The 19320-nt window shown below is 38.2% G+C and overlaps 1 protein-coding gene across 1 annotated transcript in view; it reads right to left on the bottom strand.

The window, feature by feature from the left end:
• Positions 1 to 19320, bottom strand: part of ELOVL6 (ELOVL fatty acid elongase 6) — a 129427-nt gene that overhangs the window by 43996 nt on the left and 66111 nt on the right. Inside the window, exon 3 of the mRNA XM_021684525.1 lies at positions 5598 to 5729. Coding sequence (XP_021540200.1) covers positions 5598 to 5729 — 132 coding nt within the window. The remainder of the gene's footprint in view (positions 1 to 5597; positions 5730 to 19320) is intronic.

Below are 19320 nucleotides of genomic sequence, written 5' to 3'. Positions count from 1 at the left end.
TTCAGACGAGGCATCACATTCCCATGGTTATTCAGCAGCTTGCTTTTTTTTTTTTTTTACTACTCAACATATGCTTTCTAGAGGTATCTTTTCCTTTGTTACTTTTGCCTCCCTTGGTGCTACACTTAAAAATGTGAAATTTCTAACGTCTTACCAATACAATAGGAGCTTTACTCCTGTCACATTTATAGTTTACATACCCATTTCTTTTATATCATTACTATCACCAGAATCATTCTCTGTAATGTTGTTCTTTGTAGATCAAGAGGGACCACTTTGGTAACCATAGAACAAAATACTAGACCAGAGGTGCTTGAGTTTAATAAATTGATTAAGTTATTCTGAAATTTGTCATTTTCAACATCCCATCATTATACAGGTCAGGGATGTATTTCCCCTTCAACAAGTTTTTTAGATGTCATATTTTGTCATCTGAATAGTTTCAGTTGGTTTTACTATGTATTTGTTGCCTAACAATAATAAGACTGTTGCTAATAATTCTCTAGATATTCAACACTGATGTGGGTGTAAAAAAAAAATCACAAATAGATTTAATTAAACACCATTCATCTGCTGCTCTGCACTGTTAAACATACTTTTCTAAATGTTTCTGGTGCTGTCTTTAAACACTTTGTTCCTGGAAATCTCACTAAAGAAAGACAAAGAATATATATATCTTTTTATTAAGCTTGAATATATTTTATACTTAAGCCAACACTGAAATTTAATGACAAAGTAAAAATACAGCCAGGAAATAAAAATGAGTTTCAATGGGAAAAATGGCCAGTTAATAACAAGGTGAGAAGTCAAACTGCAAAGCACGGAACATTTGGCTTTTTTTTTTTTTAAAGTGATTATTTTTGGTTGGTCATTTTTTTTTTTTTTAAGATTTTATTTATTTGACAGAGAGAGAGAGAGAGAGCGAGAGAGGGAACACAAGCAGGGGGAGTGGAAGAGGGAGAAGCAGGCTCCCCGCGCAGCAGGGAGCCCGATGCGGGGCTCGATCCCAGGACCCCGAGATCATGACCTGAGCTGAAGGCGGACGCTTAACGACTGAGCCACCCAGGCGCCCCAGAACATTTGGCTCTGTGCAAATAAAGCCTAACACAGTCGAGGCCAGAGTGAATCACCAGGAAACGTGAGTCAGCAAATCTGGAGCAAGTGTGATACTGGCATCTAAAAATCTGCAGCACATCTTACTCTGATGTACACTGACTAGGCCCCCTGCTTTGAACTGTTCTAAGTCGGGGACCAGGAAGGCTCCTTGAAACTCCTAATGCTACCAAAGACAAGAAAACACTGCCCCACAGATACCGGATGAAGGCTGCTTGGGTCAGAAGCATGCACATCTCTACCCCATCTAGAAGGATTTGGAGTTATTAAATAAATACATAGAAAATGCTTTACAAATCAACTGTAGTAACCCAGCCAAGATACCATAGCAACATAATTTTTTTTTTTTTAAAGATTTTATTTATTTATTTTGAGAGAGAGAGACTGAGAGAGAGAGAGCATGAGAGGGGGGAGGGTCGGGAGGGTCATAGGGAGAAGCAGACTCCCTGCTGGGCAAGGAGCCCGATGCGGGACTCGATCCCGGGACTCCAGGATCATGACCTGAGCCGAAGGCAGTTGCTTAACCAACTGAGCCACCCAGGCGCCCCCCATAGCAACATAATTTAATGACTCAGCGATGTTGAAGAAGAATGGATCAGAGGCACCTTGAAGTGTTTGATGATTTTTGCTGGGAGAAACAATCTCATCTAAAGGATTTACTCATTCAAAGTACCAGAATTTTTCTCAGTATTTATCCTAAGGAAAGGTTCAAATATCTAGGGCCAAATGCCACACAGAATTAGCTCATCAAATAAAGAAATGCTTGTCCTTAGGTCAGGTGGGATGTAGGTAGGGCACTGTGTCATCATCCCAGTCATATTGCTAAGGACTCAGTGACGCCAGACGCTGATGGTTTGAATCTGAAAAGGGTGGGGCAGGTGCCGGGCGATGGGGAGAAACTGCCAGGAAAACTTGGAGAAATCATTCTCAAATAAAATGAATACATTGCAGGCCTGGTGGAAACTCAGTCGTGATCATATTCTACTGACTCCATCCAAACTTAGAGGACAGCTTTCAATAAATTAAATGGTATATGGCTCGTATGAAGGCTACTATCATATATTCAGTCAATATCCAAAAGTAAAGAGAAAGAAGAAAAATATTCTATTGGCAATTCTTGCCAAACTAGATTAAACCCCACACCACTTTCTGAAGTAGATTGGTATGAAGACAGAGTTTTATTTTTGCTTAAGTACTCGGCATATCCAAATTAATTCCTATCTCATTTGTCTTCGTTCATGAATAAACACAGTGTGTGGCATCTGCAAATCAGTCTCTGGCTACTACAAAAGGCTAATGGGCAAGCTTGAAAGTATCCCTAAGCAGCAAAATACAGACACATACACACACACAAAATCACATTTTCAATGATTTTCAAAAAAAAAAAATTAGCTGTTCCTCCCTTCCCTGCATTTTTAAATCCTCTAACTCAAAATTTTGGTTCTCTTTCTCTTTCCTTCTTTTTCCAAATAGATCATATCTTATCCTATAGTGGTGAAGAGGGGGGAAGTCGAACAGAAGCAGGCCATTGAATGCAAGAATGTCTCCCGAGCAAGGAATTTTTGAACTTCTCTGTTGGGCCCCATTGGCAGATGGACTTGAAAATTTGTGAATTATAGTAAGGTAAAAGCCATTCAAACATATATTCTTTTGGGAACTTGGATTTTGGCACGAGAGGAAGGAGATGTAAGAACATATAAGTAAAATACTCTCTACTAGCAAATATGAATTATAAGTATCAAAGCCAACTCTTGAAAAAAAAATCTGTTTCTAGCCTCTGAAAGGCCTAGAAATAAGAACTACCTTAGCCACAACAACACCCCCAGAACTCAGTGGTTTGTAAATACTATCGCCCCTCCCCCAAAGGAGCTAGGGCTCCTTGGAGAAATGGCTCATCCCAGTTCTGGGTAAGGAATATGCAATATGCCTGGCCTGGAATATCTTGTCATCCCTGCTCCCCTGCAAAAAAAAAAAAAAAAAAAAAAAAAATCAAGCTATGAGCACTATCAGTGCATGTGAAAGGATTCAGGAGCCAACTTGAAGAGACTCACACTGGCCAAAGATGGATAATTCAGCATCAAATAGAATAATAGCAATGAACAAAAACATACATAAATCAAATTCGTCTAAAAATCAATGACACATAAAGTCTAAATCCATGAGTTCATAATGATACCTAAGGAAAAAGAAACATTATTATTTACATGCCAGGTAATCAAATTAAGTTCTCTTTTGGAAAATGAGATATATGGCAAAAGAATCAAGCACTTATCCTGCCTTTGCTATAACTGTATATACTTTAGGATAACTGAATAGTTGATAAAGGTAAATTTCTTCTTGTCGGATGTGAAAACTAAATATAATCAAACTTCTAGATCTAACTACCAACTAATAAGGAATACAGGGGACAGCAGAATGCAATCAGCAAGATCAGCAAGTCTGGGGAAACTGTGAGGGGCAAATGTGTGCTTTGTTTGAAGGATGGATGGGGAGTTGGGAGTTGGGGAGGGCTGAGGAGAGAGGAAAGTAGAAAACTGTAAGTTAAGAGAAACCAACCAATGGAAATGTATGGATCTTACTCTGATCCAGATTCTTAAAAATAAATTGAAAAAAAATTTTATGAGACAACTGGGAAAATCTGAACACTGAAGGATAAAAGATTATTACTAATTTAAGTGATCATAATACTCTGGCCGGTGTTTAAAATGAGTACTTAACTTTTAGAAGTGGTAACATTTCATTCAAAAATAGCTCAGTTTGTATTATTTCCAAAGAATTTGGGGGAAAGAGGAAAGTTGGTAGATGAAAGAAGATTAACCCATTTGGTAATAATTCTTTAAGCAGGGTAACTGGTGCACGGGGGCCCTCCTTGTACCCTTCTCTGCTCGTAAGTGTTCAAGGCTTAAAAAAAACAAAAGATAAAGGCTTTTGTTGAAAACTCCGTAAAATGCTGAAAGGCATCATTAGGATAAAGGTTAGCTTTTTCCTTGGGACACCTGGGTGGCTCAGTTGGTTAGCTCCTGACTCTTGATTTCGGCTCAGGTCACGATCTCAGGGTTGTGGAATCGATTGAGCCCCGTGTCACACGCTGCGCTCAGCGGGCTGTGTCTGCTTGTCCTTCTCCCTCTGCTCCTCCCCCCAGCCCTGTGCTCATGCTCACTCTCTCTAAACTAAATAAATAAAATCTTAAAAAAAAAAAAAAAGATAATTTTTTTCCTCAAATACCAAAATACTTTAGTAGAGGCAGGCTCTGTGAACGAAAATGAAAATGCTACTTTGTATTATAGAGAACCATGTCCTGATTCAGATTAAAATTGAAGAATTTTTTAGTGACAGGTCCAAATCATGAGTACTTCAAATGTAGAACCTACAAAATGCACCGAATTAGAGGATAGCCCGTGGTAGCACGCAAATGAGCGTTTGGACGCAGGGATCTGACATAATGGAAATGTGCAGATCGTCAGAGTTTATGAACATTCTCTTCCTGCCTGATTCTTTTTAAAAAGCCTTAAGTGACTAACGAGGGTTTTAATGATACCCTCTATTTCTGCTTAGTGGAACAGTTAATATGTAGTATGAAAAAACAAAAATGAATATTCATAAATATTAAAATAGTTACTTATTTGTAGGATATCGACATCTACTTCCTCCACTCCCCCTTACCCCAAGCCTAGTTACAAACTTGTGGGTTTTGACCAGCAGAACACAAACAGAGCAGGTGCCTTTGTTAGTGTTGAAAGTATTTTCTGGCACTTGCATGGATACCAGCTGGGTGCTAATTAATCTTGTGATGGCCTAGATCATCAAATATTACAAAGCTAGAAAAGCTCCTTCAAGCTTCCAGGAATGTGTCTGAATGTTGGCTGCCAGGTGCCTCTGGAGAGATGGGCCTGGTCCTGACAGCCTCTATGATGAGTTCTAGCCAGTACAAAGTAAGAACTGGTTGCATAAACATAAGCCAGCAAGTCAGCTCCAGGCACTGGGGGTGAATGGTGCCTTTGGGGATGCAGAGCTAACAGCATTCTCTGGTCTAGTAATACTGACAGAGATAGGTGTCCAGTATCCAGTCATGTGTCTGAGTGCCATTTTTTGATAACATATTAGTCAGTAACAGCATACCCAGCACATTTAAACCCTACTCTGCCATTGATCAATAGTTTATCAGTGTGGCTTTGCTTTTAGCCCTTCGGCTATATTTAAGCAACAACAGTAATGGAACTGACACATTGCTTCTAGGCCTACGAGATAAACTGGATCACTGCACGAGCAGTTTGGACAAGAAAGGAGATAGCCTGAAAATAAGAGACTGAGTATCATATGGCAAGTTGGTTGCAATGAAGGCCTACTCTCTGGACATGGCTTTATTTTATCCCCAATGTATTGAACAATCCAAAATACGTGCTATAAAATGCTCAAGCATTGCTTCTTTCAGCCAAGTCTGACGAAATGGATGGATTGCATTGGGAAAATGAAGAAAAACCTACCTGAAGACTGCAAGGGTCAGAGACCAGAGCACTAATGGTTTTCTCAGTTCAAACTTTGCCCGTTTGTTCATCAGGTGCCGACCACCAAAGATAAAGGCAGCATACAGAGCAGAAAACAGGAAAGATTTCTTCCTGCAACAAACAAAAACCCAATATCTTAGGAAATAAAAATCTTTAAGCAATTTATTTTTATTCATCAGAAATTTATATTTAATAATTATTTGTAATTTTTTATACCAGTCCCTCTTTGTAGTGCTGAAAGCATATTCTTGGGAATGTGCCCCTTCACTGAAGAGAGAATGTTTAAACATCTTTTTGGTGACATGGCATTCCATGGAAACCTCCCTTGGCAAATTAGGTCATTCTAGATTAACCAACACATGTCAGAATAGATCTATGTTGTTTTTGGGCTCCATGACTTTAAAAATTTTGACAACATAACATTAAGTTACAAAAAGAAAATTTTCACTCAGGGAATTAAAACACTAAAACCAAGCTACTTAGAGCACTTGACTTAGGGCACCCCCAATATGGATTCCTGAAATCTTCACCAAAGGAGCAGGTATTAAGTTTCAATATTATCATTAATAATAGGGATAACTGGTAGACATCATACAATACAATAGGAAGAACATAGAACTACCTAAAATATACTTGCCTTAGAGCTTGAACTTGAACCTAATCAAAATCTGATTTTACTACCTATTCTTGGGAAATATAAACTGTGGGACCTTCTGTAGGACAACTGAACTTACTTCTTCAATAAGTCAGGAGTTGGAATCCAAATATGGGACTCTTCTAGATTAAGAAGCGACTTGAGAAACTACAATCAAAGGTAACAGGTAGACTTGGGGGAGGGGGGGGGTCTTTATTTGAGCAAACCAATTGGGAAAAGACGTTTTTAATAAAATCAGAAAGTGTTAGTCATAATTTTAAAAGTATGTACTTAATATTTATGGGTGAAATTACATGTCTTGGATTTGCTTTAAAATATCCTAAGAAACAAACAAAACCAAAACAATACTCAGGGTAGAGAGAGGAAACCGGATTAACAAAAGGGCGAAGGAATACAGGGGCTCATTATTCTCTCTTTTTATCAGGCTTAGGTGGAATTCTTAGTCAGAAATGTACAAGCAATATGAATTAGAATCTCTAGGTCCTGCTGGTTTATTACTGTACCAAGAAGTAAACAGTGGTATTGATAATGCCAGTAAGAACAAAAATAAAACCCACAAGATTCTATAGAACTATGATTCCATAGAAAGTAACAGAGGCCTTGTAAATAATTTAAGCACCTGAACGAACTTCCTAAAAAAGCAGTATCTCTTAAAATGGATATTCCCCACTCAATGAGATTCAAAGGGAAATTGTTGAAAAGTAAGTTACAAGCATAATACAAAAAGCAAAATGAATTAACCTAATGAGCATTTTTTGCAAAATGCCTCCTGTTTTTCTCCCTAATTACTGATACCGCTGGTATGTATTGCTGACTAAGGAGGAATCTAATTATTTACACAAGCAACACACCTACTTCAGTGAATGCATGTGATCTACTTGGTGAACACCACCCAATAAAGTGGTAATTCCAGAAACCAACCCAAGAAGATGGAATAAACCACTTCCAACTGAGGTTTGCAGATTCTTTTTGAAACATAAGACCTGGGCACATAGTCACTACTTGATAAATATTTGTTGGATGACCATGGTCTTGTCATATCAAATTTTCTGATAGGGAAAAATAATTATGCACCTATATACTTAGGTGCTCAGCAAACATTAACTGAGTGAATGAATAGTTGTACTTTCCCAGTTAACATATGAATTACTAAAGAATGAAATATTTGGAAAAAACATGATCCATTTTCTTCCTCCATAAAGAAACAGGGAATTTCTATACTTCAAAGAGAGGTGGAAACGTGAGACAATTTTATGGAAACTTTATTAAACATTTCAAGAAGAAAGTACTTTTGGCTGTAAATATGTGTATATAATAAATATGAATATGAATGTGAATGAGCATATGTAAGTATACTCATATATATGTTATATATGAATTTAGCAAGTGTATATCACTAAATTGAGTCCTAATTACCATCTGCATTTACACGCATCTAAGCAAGGACTCGCTAAAAAACAAATTCTATCAGTTGATAAAGCAATAGTAATATGAAATAGTATATATTCTTTTCTAAATTTTTTAAACAATTTTATTATTCTTTAATAAATTATAAAGGTAACGATGAGTGACAATATTCATGGTATGATTTAGGGAGTGAGTCCTGTGGGCGGGCACACATAGTGCTAAAGAGCTTTCTCCTTTGATCTTCCTAATCACCCCTAATGTAGGTAGAGCATTATCTTCATTTTACGGATAAGCAAACAGGCTTAGAGGTTAAGCCTCAGATCTCCCTGTTCTCCTGTGGTAAACTTTCAGGAGGAAAAAGGGTGTACCTGATGTGTTATCTTATAGGCATGTAAGAATTCCACAAGCCCTCCTCCTGAATTGCATGGTCATTGTGTAACTGTGTGGCATGTTGTTTAACTGTGACTGGACCAAGAGGAATCTCCATGCCTTCATGTTTCAACTATCGTATTTTTGGGACAAATGAACTATATATGCCCCCTTAAGCTTTTCCTTAAATTATCTATCATTCTCTCTCTTGCTCATTCAATCTAATTTGGATTTTGGTTACGGTTAGATTAGTTGTATTACTTGCAATTACACACCAAATTAAATGGATGTCTGTATACGACCCTATCATTCTAGCCATTACAGGAAAAATAATGTGCCTTGAAGAACCAAAAAAATACAAAAATCTTCCCTCAGGATGTCTTCCTTTAGATTTCTTCAGCTACAGAATGAGAATTAGTCCTAATGCACTATTAAGTGCCTGGCACAGACCCTTCTCTTTTCCATGTGTTTTCTAAAGATTATCTTTACCAACCTTCAGTTCCATAGCTAGGGCAACCAAGTCAATCAATATAGACACAGAGAATCTGAGAATTGCAAGAGACCTTAGAGAGATGGAGCCCAATTTTCTCATTCTACAGAAGAGGGAAGGGGAGATGGGGTGGGGTGCTGGATGACATTAGTTTCTTATGGTCACATAGCTACCTACTGTATATGGGCCAAAACTACCAAAATTTTGCTTAAGCAGGTAGGTAAACATCAATTAATTGTCTAGGCTATATCTGAGTCATGTGCTATAATACAAATAAGTTGCTTATTGTATACTTTATAAATCTTCTACTGTGGTGAAATTCAAGTCTGTAACCCTTTAGGTTAATTCAGAATTAAGCTTAAGCTTCTTCTGTAAGAGGGAGTCATCTAAGGAAGCATTAACTCTTACCTCTTCCAACTGAGAAATCGAAATGTATCATTTATAGTTGAATGTATCATGATTTTTTTCCATTTAGCTTAAAATAAGGTAAGATTTTCTTTAACAAATTGGGCAATTTAAATGGACTCAGGCTGCCTTTCGGTTCTGCCATCTCTTTGGTAAAGGTTCAAGCATTGTCAAGATGAATAATGACTTCCTGCTAGCCCACTTACTATTTAATGGGGATAGATAACTTCCCTAATGCTTCCATGGTAATCTAATAATACTTCATATTCTGGCAGGCTTCCATAGCTGGGTATAACGGTAACACTACATTGTTTTGTTACTGGATAACTAGCAATTTCCAGAGGATAGGGACTCCTCCCGTTAAAGAATCTTAAACATGTATCATATAGCCCAAACCTTCACTATAGGTGCTTAATACTTTTCAGGATGGTGCTTCTGTAGCTATAAGTAGAGTAACCAACCAAGTAAAGAACACCCAAACGAAATACTGATGTGCTGTGAGCTTGTCGCCCTTGTATTTACTCTTTTCCCCCTTTCCATTTTTGTCATTGATGTGAATGGACATTAGCCCATAACTAGTAAAAACAGATAATGGCTTTATCATTTATCCTCAGAAAGCTGGACTTCTCTATCATGCTACCCTGGTCCAAAACATTCCTAGGAGGTGTTTTTCCTATTCTCACCAGAGTAGCTGCTAATGATTTGTACTTATTGTCTACCCAATAACACTTGTCAAAGAGTGCGTATACATTCAAACTTTTTTTTTCCCCCCCCAACCCCTGAGCTTCCACTGAAACCAGGACCTGGCTTGAGTCCCTTTAACACTCACTTCATGATCTCTGTTGGCTGATTTGTGCTCTTCCAAAGAGTGAAACAAGTTCATTTGAGAATGGTGAACTTTTCTTCCATGTGGGCGGCGTTTCAACACAGGGTATTAGCTAATGGACACTTTGGGGCAGATGGCCTGAACTCCTTTTTGCCTCAGCGACCTTGTTTTTGTGGCTACCACACATGTATAAGGTACAAGGAGTTGTGAAAATGCAAACAAAGCTTTGAGGAAGAAAAGAAAAGGACACCTGAACACCTCACCTGCTTTGGCTGATAGCTACCAAGCACAGAATGTTTTCTAGTTGAGAAAGTTTTCTAGTCAAATAGGCTGAAACTGAGAAAAAATGCTAATTGGTGAGGCCACATCTCTTTTACGACTTCTCCTTTAGTTCAGCTCCTTATTCAAATGAGGAAACAATGCAAGGTTCTGAAAGTAATTTTAAGGCCACAAACAAATTAGAGACCCAGAGACGGAGGAAATAACACTTGTGGCTTTTTGCCAACAAGACATTCAGTGGACCGTCGCCAATGGTGGTCATAATTTGGTAAGAATATAAAGGAAGGTTTTCTTGAGAGGGATCCTGAAGTTGTGCTTCGGGACTGGATTCTGTCCTATTCTTGAGAATTCCCCCAACACTTCATACAGGCATTTTTCTACATTACAAACAATGGGAATTTTCCAGAAGTTGTTATTCACAGGTAAGTTATAACTGGAAATTAACTCTGCCCAGAAATTCTGACAAAGAATGATTTGGAGAATAGAGGAAATAGAACCATAATAAATACAAATGAATAGTGACTTTAAAATTGCAAGACAAAGCTGTGACTAAAGTGACTAAAGGGTGTTATTCTAACCAGTTATGTGTGACCCAGGAAGCCAAACAGTTTCTGAGTTTCTTTGAGTTGCAAATACCTCTTTCTTATTTTGCTTTCCTCTCAGATGTGAATGGAAAGATCACAGGTTCTCCTTATTTATTTAATAAAAAAAAGGCGAGAAAACCATTTTTTTTTTTGGTAATTCAGTTTTTCTATTGTTGAAAGTAGGCCACACTCAAAGTAGACTTGTATTTAGTCCTATGGATTGAATGACTTGGCTACGTATCTCTTTCTAGGAAAGTACACTCCTCTTAAAACAGACGTGTTACAGAAAGTTGTTTGTACCTATATGGTAACATACCATTTTTGCCCCTTGTCACCTTTTTAAAAATCTTGATGAATTCTATTTTCTTGTTGGCTTTCTTTTTACAAGGGGATATAGGATCTTTCTACTTTCAAGATGTTAAAATCACATACACACACAGCCCCATAAACAGTGTCATCTCTCTAATACTTAAATTGGCAAGATACCCATTAATTACCTTTATTTTATCAGTTGCTGATAAAAAATGCTGACATCCAACCATCCGTTCACAATTTAAATGAACGTTATCATTGTCATTTTCAGTGTTTTTAGTATGCCCTTGAATGAAAAAATAATAATGAACCAATCCCTATGTAAGAGTAAATTCTGCTTCTGCCAGTCTCATTAGAAAGACAGGAAAAATGTGTGTTATAGATAATAATGTCTGATAAAAATTCTGAGGAAGGAGATATTGCTGTGATGAGAAAAGGCTCTGTGGAGGGTGGGCTTGGAGGCAGACCCTTTAAGGCTTTGGATGGATGGAAAGCCATAAATGGGAATTTGAGGTGGGAAGAAAGCAGTACCTTAGGCATGAGTGAAGCTGGGCATGTGTCAGACCTGATGTTTCCTCGTGGGTGGGGAGACATGGGAGAAAGTCAGTTTGGAAATGTGGATTAAAGTTCTGGCAGCCAAGTTAACGACTGCATCTTCTCCTCAAGGTTGAGTGAGGTGTGTGGTCAGTAATGGGTTATGTATTCATAGTTGACGTATAGTACTGGAATCTGTGGCTTAATTTTCCTTTCTTTCCTTCTTTTTAAATAAATAAGAATAGTTTCACTCATGTGTATACCATGATGTGCCTGGGGGGGAGAGAAGAAAGAGGAAAGTGCTACTGCTCATGACCCCTGGAAAGATAGATGGAGACGCACTGGTTCAGGGCATGGAGAGCACTCAAAGTCTTTGAGCTGAGGTGGGGGGCAGAATAAAAAGAGATGCATTGATTTGGGGAGACTTGGCATTGATTACTTCTCTTCTAGCGGGCAGATATGGCTGAAGTTTGACTCTAGATCTCTAAGTCAACACACACAGGTTCCCCACAGTCCACACTGCCAGCATCGATAGATGCTTGGGTTCCTGAGTGCTCTGGTGTGGACGGAAGGAACTTCTTTAATGAACTGCTGCTCTTCCCAGGAATTATCAGATGGGACCATCTTGAAGTTTTATTCACTTAAGAATGAATATTCTCCTGTCCTGAGAAAAGAATAGCAAATTGCTGGGTCAACCGTGGCATTGTTTCAAGAAAGCTGATATTTGGTTCAGTGTCCCTAAACTGTCCTCCAGAACAAATGTCACTTTTGATCCTAAAATACTGCATCTTACAGAGATGCGAGAATATTTTCTCTTTGTTTTAGAAGACATGGTTTCATAAAACTGACCAGAAAGATTCAAGTTCAAAGTTAGAATTAAAGATTTTAGAGACCACTAAAACAAAGAAAGAATTAAATTTCTTGCTTTGACAAAGTTTAGAGTTTCTTATCTCCTTAGAAAGAGTAAAGCTTGCAACCACCTGTGAATAAAAATTTTGCCAGGGGTCTTGGTAGACAAATCTCCCATTTCAAACTAATAACGAGCTGTGCATTGACAAACCCATTTGTAGTTTCTGGTTTGTTTGAGAGCATGGCTCAACTTGATTACCTGGTCCTGATTGTCACTTTGAGTTAGAATTGCTAAGTAACCAAGTAACCATCCTGTATAATAATACATCAGCTACTGATACTAGTCATGGCAAAACAGTACATTCTAGAGGCCATGTAAAAAAAACAATAAGTTCTAAATAGGAGACAGCAGGCAGAAAGAGAATTCAAAAAGTGGTTCCATCAGCACTTCACTTTCATTGTGCTAATTCCCTTAAAGAAATGCCCTTTGTTCTAAGAAAAAGAAAGCTCTCATCTGAATTTCCAATGAAGAAACGTTCACCCGTTAAGATCATGATAATGAATAAAATGAATATAATGATGAATACAGAAAGCATACTAAAATTCTGAAACGTCTCCCATGAAATAAGAGCAGTAAGTGACTCCGTTACCAGATTAAATTTTACCTTTTACAGTCTTAAGATCTACTACGAAGCAGAAATGAGACATTAGGGATTTTTTTTTCCTGAAAATAAAGTTTTCTTGGACCAGAAGTTACACAAAGTATGATTAATTATGCGCTTGTGTCAAGGCCACAAGTTTTTGTTTGGTTTGTTTTTGAATCTGGTTATCTATTCTAATGGACTGCTCACCATAGAAATAGAAAATTAAAATTTTTATAAGATATTAAAAATATATAAAAATAAAAACTAGAGTCAAATACAGAAATTTGTTTCCTGCTTGTCTTCATCCTCAAGAAGCCCTGAAATGTTCTGTAGAAAATAGATTTATCTGAGAGTTGGAGACTAAAACCAGAAGTGAAAAGACACTATAAAAAGCATTTATGATTATTCACAATGGAACGGAAACTGGATTTCAGGTTTATAAGATTAAGTCCAATTCGGACACAATTTTCCCAGACTTAAAATCAAAATAACAGCTGCACAGACACCAGCTCATACCAAGCATAAACATATCCAAATTTATGCGTGCTTTATACTCGAGGGCTAATCGTTTGAACTGAAAGATGATCCATTTCTGCCTCACTACCACCTTATATTTATAGAATTTTAGTTTATACTCATTGCTTCAGCCAACTGTAAAGAAGCTAGAAAATACTATCATGAAAAAGAAAAAAAAAAACAACCCACATGTTTTCATGGTAACCACTGGGTGATTAAATATACTGTTGTACTGACTTTCCTCCTGGATAGAAATGTTGAAAGAGGGGTGGGAAAAGCAATGAGAAAACACGTCCCAAATGCTATTTCTGGATCAGGGAGAAAATAGCTCAGAAGTGATAAAGACAATTTCGTAGTATAGCTCACGGATACTTTTTCGGTCACCAAATCACATTTACATAAGAAATGAAGCCTGAGTAAAAACTGGCAACGACAAGAAGAAATATATTATTAGCCAGGGAGTGGAAATGACAGACTTTTTTTTCACCCATGAGATATCACCAGTTACCCAAGAAAGAACTCTCTTTTGCTCTTGAAAATAATAATGCGGCCAAATTTTGATTAGGGTGTTCACATTGCTCCTTCCAGATCTGAATGCTCATTCAGAGACAGAAGAAGATAAGGTCTGAAGACACTAGCTTTGAGAACTCTGGTAATGAGGACAATCTGCCTTATCAATTGGACTGTGTTGCTTTCTCATTGCTGCTGTAACAAATTCCCACAAATGTAATGGTTTCCAACAACATGATTGGATTATCGTATTGTTCCAGAGTCAGAAGTCTGAAATGAGTCTTGCGGGGCTAAACTCAAGTGTACGCAGGTTGCGTTCCTTCTGGAGGTTCTAGGGGGCAATCTCTTTTCTTGCCTTTTTCAGCACCCAGACTGCCTGCCGTCCTTGGCTTTCTCCACATTCAAAATGCATTGCTCCAACCTCTGTTTCCAGGGTCACATTGCCTTCCCTAACTCTGTTTTTGTCATCCTATCACCTCCTCTGACTCTGATCTTACCTCCCTCCTAAGGACTTTTGTGATTACATTGGGTCCAAGAGATAATCCAGGCCCACACCCTGGAAAGAAAGGTTCTCCAATTTTAAGGACTCATGTGATTAGATTGGGCTCACACTGATATTCCCTAACAATCTCATCTCCAAGTCCTTAACCTAATCCACATTTGCAGAGTCTCTTTTGCTCTAGATGTGAAACTCATTCACAAAGTCACAAATAAAATGTGGATGTCTTTGGGGGACTATGATTCATTTTGCCACATGGATTAACTTGAAATAATAATAAGGTCTAAAGCCATTTTTCTGCTGCAGCTGATAGGGGACAACCCAGCAGAGGGCAAGACTTTCTTCTCTATTCTTGGTTTGTTAGATCCAAAGCCAGCCTCTTCCCTCCAAGTCAAGAAAGCACTTTAGAATGCAAGGGGCTGAGAGTCACACTCTTAGAAGGATTGTCCCGAAGCCGCTCATATGCATATAAACTCACAAATCGGTACTTGAACTCTTAGTCGTAACATATGGTTTATCATATACCTTACAATGGACTAGGTGTCAAAGCTTGGAATTTCTGGTAACATACACAATTTATTAGAAATAACTAATACGCATTCGGGGCGCCTGGGTGGCTCAGTTGGCTAAGCGACTGCCTTCGGCTCAGGTCATGATCCTGGAGTCCCTGGATTGAGTCCCACATCGGGCTCCCTGCTCGGCAGGGAGTCTGCTTCTCCCTCTGACCCTCCCCCCTCTCATGCGCTCTCTCTCTCATTCTCTCTCTGTCAAATAAATAAATAAAATCTTTAAAAAAAAAAAAAAGAAAGAACTAATACGCATTCAATTTATCCCCACTGTCGCAAGTTCTAAATTGCCTTCTTACTCTCTTTTGTGACAACAAAGACTGTTTGGCTTGTGACTATCATTGCGTTTAAATCTTAAAATATACGTTACAGGCTACATCCAGTACATTTTCCTATCTGCAGCAAGCCCGTTGTCATATGCTTCATCACTCTTACTGTTAAATCCATAAAGAATGAGTCTTCATCTAAGGTGGCTAATGAGCAGCAGCTTCGATACGGATGTTAACTCCTTTTCTGTAACTCGTTCTTCACTTGGTTTCTGGAACGCTATTTTCCCTTATTTCTTTCCCAATTTCACCATCGACCCTTTTTTCATTCTCCTTTGCTAGTTCTCTCTTCATCTCCCCAATCTTCAAACCTTGAAGGTTCCCAGGGTTCAATCTATGGACCTCTTTTTTAAAATCTACACCAGTGTTGCAATGGGGGTGATGATTTTTACCCTGCAGAGGACAATAGGCAACGTGTGGAGACATTATTGGTCTCATAACTGGATGGGGGTTGGCTACTGGCATCTAGTCTGTGGAGGCCCTGGAGGCTGTGCAGAATTATCCAGCCCCAAATGTCAGTAGTGCTAAGGTTGTGAAAACTTGGATAAGATAAATATAAGGAAAGATTAAGAGAAATCATCTTTAAAAGCAGGGCGGGGGCGGGGTGCCTGGGTGGCTCAGCCGGTTAAGCATCTGCCTTCGGCTCAGGTCATGATCTCAGGGTCCACGGATCAGAGCCCTGAGCCCCGTGTTGGGCTCCTTACTCAGTGGGGAGTCTGCTTCTCCTTCTTCTCTGCCCCTCCCCCTCCATTCACACGCATGCACGCTCTCTCTCTCTCTCTCTCAAATAAAATCTTTAAAAAAAAAAAAGAAAAGAGAAATCGGAGAACTCAAGAGAATGTATGTTGAAATGTGGTATAGCTTCAAAAAACGCATTTACTAGTTGGGATGATATCACTTATGCTTCAGATACACTTGGGCTGAATTGCTTCAAACTGATTTTAAGCACAGACTAAACTTCTCTTTTCAAATCAGCAGTTCAAGTTAAAATTGAAGACAAGACAAAACAACAAATTTGGGTCAACTTTTCCTTCACCATTCTAGAATTAGGTTCACTTTTGCCTACAATGGAAACATGGTACAAGCCTGGTGACGATGTGAATGATCGATTCTTACAAACTCTGCATCTTGCAATGCTTTCCTTGTCGTGAAGGTCACTGGGAAATGATTTTATAGTATCTTTCCAAGAGAAAGGAATAATCTGAAAGGAAGGTTAGCCAAGAAAGGTTGCCAAGACAGCCCCCTACCCCACAGAGTTCAGATTCTTCTTGAAGTAGAATTCCAGTTGTTTCCAGTCATCTCTTTACTAAACAATCCTACAGTATAAGATAATTCCATGATAGCCAATCCTAACTTAGCTCTGGATGGGGCAATGCCATAAAAATACATTAGACTATCAGAATTTACAACTGTTATGTAGATCTTATAAGTTCTTACTCTTAACATTATAAAATAAAATAAAACTAAAAAAATAAGTTCTTACTCTCTTCTAAATCATTGAAGTATGACAAGTTGATAACAATAAAGGTTTCTACGACATAAACTTTTTAAAATTTAGAGTAGGAAAAGCTCTATTTTGTAAGCCTCAGAATTATGTAAGGAAAATAGGTGCTCTCATATGATAAAATATGCCAAATATGATAAACAAAATCAATCGCATGGTTTTCTAAATCTTAGAACAAATCACTGGTTATTTTTATTAGCTACTCTAAGGCCTTTGCTCCCCAACATTTTCTCCACATTGAGAGACACTGATTCTCCCCTGATGATTGCGTACAAAGCTGAATGAGCTGAGCAGGAAGCTGCTCTCTATAATGTTCACGTCATCAGTTTCTAGAGGGGGAGCCAGAGTGAAATCTGCCAGATAGTGTCCAGAGCTGGTTTAGGAGGCTTTTAGCTTTCTGTTTACTTCATTTCCCACAAAGACCTTCAGTTTGTTTCTTCCCCCCTCCACTCCTTCATTCACAGGTTCAAAGCTAGAAAAAAATGGTAAGATTTTTAGGGAAAAATGTATAATAGTAAAAATCTCAAGATCTATTAGAAAACTCAAACATTAAGAGCATAGCTTCCATTTCTTTAGAGGATGAAAGAGGAATTACTTTTATTTTTACAAGTTTCTTTGGACTACTAGGTTGTGAGACAAAAATAATTTCTTTTTTCCACGTTTGTCAGATGTGTCTTGGGACACAGCTAAGGTACAGCTGGGATTTATCAAGCATGGGTTCTGATGAAAGAGATTCTCAAAATAACAATGCGCACAGCAGCCTTTTCTTCACAAAAGGGTGAAAATGCCTAGGGAGAGAAGAGTGTCTCTGACTCATGGTTTCTTTGAAAGCCAGGAAGTTCATGTGTCTTCCCAGACTTCCAAGAGCATTCCCTTTGGGGTGTGCATTAGAAGGGAATGTGTCCTTCACATTGAGCGTGGTGGCACGCATGTGTTATATCAAGAGAGAGCAATCACTCCAGAGAGTAAACCTGAGCCTTTGCTTTACTATTCTAGTTTCTACTATTCTTCTTTGTCAAGACTGATTTTCTAGGCAACAAATTTGAGAATATTGAAAGAATGGTCTTTACTTAGCTATGCTTACCCAGAAAGGTTTCCCACCAAAAGAAAAAAAAGAAGTTGAAAAAAGAAAAAGGACTGACACGTATTTATTCAAGATATGTCCTTTGATCTTAAGCATTTTGAACCAGTTTGAGAAATACTACATACCTAAGGGCTACAACAACATTTAAAAGTATTTATTGAACATCCATAGGGTTGCAGCTATCTACACAAATCTCTGCTACAGGCACTTACTGGTCCATAATAGACACAAAGTTGAAGGCCGGCTTGGAATGCAGTCCTGTGTGTTGCTCCAGACCAGTAAAATAGAATGTGTTTCAATTTAGTCAAAGTAATATTAACTTTTTAAAGGGAACACTTACTATATCCCAGGCCCTGTTCTTAGTGTTCCAAGCATTTTTTATATATACATTGTCTCATTTATATTTCAAAGAATCTACCACCATCCTCCTTTTGTAGACAAAGAAAAACTAAGGAACAAGGTTAAATAACTTGAACAAGAACCTAGAGCTTTTAAGTGAAGGTGCTGAACTTAAACCTAGGCAGCCAAGGGTCAGAGCCTGTGCACTGAACTACTACATTATATTGGCATTCTAGAATGTATGCTGTTTCTCAGTTGGTCCTTTCAACAGTAGTGGTGTTTATCCACCTTTTCCAGCTTCCATTCACATCTCATTGCTCTTTCTTACATTCAAAAATGTAGATTATTACTCACACGTGAAATCCACTTTTTCTCCAAGAAAGTATTCCTTTTTTAAAGTCATATTCATAGGTGATTGATTTTAATAGGGAGACAGAGCTTGAGGAAGATAACCTAGAAACAGTACGCTTGCTTATCAGGTCCAAGTCTTGAGCAAATTCTTGCCCCAGAGTCATCGCGTCCTAGAAGCTGACTAATCCTTCTCCAGTCTGCATGTTTGCCTACTGTTTTGTATGCTGACAGCCACTTTCCCTTGATGACTTAATGGTTGGACACACTGGAAGATCTTTGGTATATCACACAATTTTCTGCCTTTGAGTCTTTCCACTTAGACTGATCTTTGCTGTAGTTCTAGCCGTCCAAAAGGACATGCACTGTTCCTGTGCGTTCAGATCCTAAAATCTAGTATTGACAAATTGTTGAGAACACATGTACAAGACTATAAAGGAGGCTTTATAGTAAATCGTACAAAGACAAGTACTTTATATTTTCCAACTACCTTGTCTATTTGAATAGAAATGTCATTAATCTCATACGGTCAGAAAATTCTCTAAGAATTGTAACAGATTTGATTTTGTCTCTCAGCCTATCTCCAAATGCTTTTACATGATTCAAATGGTGTTACCTGTCTACTCTGGAACCGTGTCGTATACCTTCCCCTGGAA

This window comes from Neomonachus schauinslandi, chromosome 2, assembly GCF_002201575.2.
Source record: "Neomonachus schauinslandi chromosome 2, ASM220157v2, whole genome shotgun sequence".
NCBI lineage: Eukaryota > Metazoa > Chordata > Mammalia > Carnivora > Phocidae > Neomonachus > Neomonachus schauinslandi.
Note: the sequence above shows the minus strand (reverse complement) of the source record. Positions and strands in the feature narration are given on the sequence as shown.